Raw genomic sequence first — 2,820 nt, 5'->3', positions numbered from 1 at the left:
TTTTTTTTTTTTAACCCAGATCGGAGTCTGAAAAACATTTCTTTCTTGTTAGCTGGAGATGAAAACAAGATGTGGACGGTTGCTCGCTCGTCCATCTTGTTAATTTAACAGTTGGGGTCTGAGCGCTGCAGATCATTTGAGCAGGACGAGGAAGCTCACGTGTATGGCAGGCCGCTTTTGCACTTAATCGACTTCACCACAGTTACCTTCCAAGTATCTGAAATTGGTTCTTCTGGGTCTCAGGAAGATAAAACTAGACATATTAGATATTTAAGTGAAATAATATAAGATAATGAGATTCAACTACTGATGAAATTGCAGACTTTTATGTGTTATTTAAAAAAATCTGCACAACCTTTTAATAAATATCAGTAATATTTCTGTTATTAATCATTATTCTCTGTTCATCATTCTGATTTATCCAAGGCCAAAGGTCCATAGTTGTCCATCTGAGGGGCAGGTGTCTAAAAAAAATTTCACCATGAAATGTTTAATATGTTTATAAGACATTCAGCCCTTAAACATTTGCACTTAGAATTTTATAGAATCACTTTAAATATTTTTCAGGAAGTTAAATGTCTACAATTCTGGTTCAAATAAAGAACTTTATGTTTACTAGATTGTTAACTAATTATTTTCGAGTTAATGTTGCCTTAATGAAAAGTGATTAAAAAAATAACCTGTAAAACTCTGATGTTAGGCGACATGGTTGAAAATTTGGGTGCACCTAMCTTTTGTGCTGGTGCGCCTAAGAAAAAATGTGAGTCGCAACCAGCGCAAAAAGTTAGTCTAGAGCATTGCAAAAGGATAATTTAATTAATTATTTAGGATGCCTCATTTGGTCCCAAACAGGATTATCATTGTGTTRACGTGTTTAGATGAAGGACTGAAGTAGAATAACAGAATTAGAAAAACAGTAGAAAAACAATTGATAAAAGGACGTGCAATAAAAAGACGAACAGTARCAATGCATGTACATTAAAAAAGGAGAATAATAAATTATTTTAGAACTGATTTAGGCTATTCTGTTCTTATTTATCTAATAAAAACTTATGATCCACTTTTCATATTTTATTCTGTGATAAATGTATTATTTAATACTCAAAGCTGTTTTTTATTTTTGCAGCAATTTTAGTGCTTTTTTGCTTATTTTGGTTTTCATAACCTAATCCCCCCTTTTATTTATTTACTGTATGTTTCTCCTCTTCTGAGTTTTAGGAAAATGGGGAAATGGATTTTAAATTATCCAGCTAGCTTTATCTTGATTGGGGAAATTAAAATAGTTGTTAAAAGTTGATAAATGAGTCACAGTTCACATGCCTCGTTCAAATTCTAACATTGCATTTAACTGTAAGAAATTAAGTTAAAACTATTTGCAAATATAAAGTCAAAAAGTCAAATTTGTTTATTCATTTCATTAAAAAAAACAAAAAAAACATTTCAAACACAACAAAGCAATACAAAGTAAAATAAAATGAAAGGCAGCAGAAGAAGAAAATTCTTATATCTGCTCCTTTAAAAAAAATATATATATACATATATATACAGTATATCTATACATACACACACACACACACAGTATATATGTATATTTTAAACAATGATAAATCAAACAAAAACAACTAAAAACTTAACTCAGACAGTAACTGATACAAATTAAACAACTTCATTTTTCATTAACAATTTTTCCTTGATCATTTTCTTAAAGTAATTAACTGATCCAATGCTTTTATAGTCATCCTCCAGATTATTCCACAGTCTTATACTTTTACTGAAGTGCATCTGTCCTTCAAATTTGGGTCAGAAGGGAGAACATATATATTTTTAATTTTCCTTATAAAGAATATTTATTATTCCAGATTCAACTTAATATTTAACCCTGTTTTACTTGTTAATACAACCTCTTAACTACTGCSCCCAACACAACACAGACCCTGTTAAAATAACAAAGAACCTTAAGAAAGCAGCTCATTTTTAGTTTAGATTATTAGATACAAGATATAAGAATTTATGATGAAATAGTACTAAATTTCACTCTACTGCAGTGTCTGATCTGCTAACACCCTGTTGATATAATGGTAATAATTTACAGATGACAGATTAGAAAGAGAAAATAAAATAATTGGATGTTTAAAAAAAATCAAAACTTCAAGAATAGACAAACTGATACCAAGCTGTAAGTTTGCTTAAATAAACTTTGTTCAGCACATTTGTGGTATAAATTAGCCTCTTTTATTATATGAAATCCAAGTTATTTAGTCAAAGAATGTGTATCTGTGGAACTGTTGAACTGATTTGAACCTCTGTGGTTTGCCTCTGAGACTGAAACTCCGGCTCTGGTTCAGCAGATGGCAGCACAGCACAGGTTCAAATAATTTGCAAACATTTCTCTGTTTTTTTTTAATTGTTTTTTTATATTTTCTGTGAGCAGAAAGCAAGCCAAGTCACGTGGAGACTTATAAACTGAAGCTGCAGCACATCGCGGCCACGCTCCTCCTGGAGCATCCTGGTTCCTCTTCGATCGTCCTGCCCATCCCAGCCTCCAGCTCCAACCCGTCCGAGCTGGAGATCAGTCTGAGGGAAGCGCTGCAAAGTTTGGTGGGTGGGAAAACGGAGAGCCTTCGCACCGGTGTTAACACTGTGTATGGATGGACGATTGGTGAGAGGCGTCAAATTAAACCTTAAATGTTTTCACACTGTTTCACGTTATAAACACTAGAACTGAACCAGCTGATATTAACTTGCACTGACAAGGGGCAGGCTTGCTTTCTAATTACTGAGAGAGTTCAGCTGGTGTCTTGGCTTTCCATGCCTTTTTAC

At 33.0% G+C, this 2,820-nt stretch overlaps 1 protein-coding gene across 1 annotated transcript in view; it reads left to right on the top strand.

Annotated features, from left to right (window-relative positions):
- The window catches only part of tbrg4 (transforming growth factor beta regulator 4), a gene marked incomplete in the record, with an annotated part of 21,452 nt that overhangs the window by 12,109 nt on the left and 6,523 nt on the right, over nt 1–2,820 (top strand). Inside the window, 1 exon segment of the mRNA XM_014021851.1 lies at nt 2,432–2,659. Within this exon segment, the coding sequence (XP_013877305.1) occupies nt 2,432–2,659 (228 nt within the window).

Source organism: Austrofundulus limnaeus, unplaced genomic scaffold (genome assembly GCF_001266775.1).
Source record: "Austrofundulus limnaeus strain Quisiro unplaced genomic scaffold, Austrofundulus_limnaeus-1.0 Scaffold308, whole genome shotgun sequence".
NCBI classification, from domain to species: Eukaryota; Metazoa; Chordata; class Actinopteri; order Cyprinodontiformes; family Rivulidae; genus Austrofundulus; species Austrofundulus limnaeus.
This window is presented reverse-complemented; position numbering and strand designations above follow the sequence as displayed.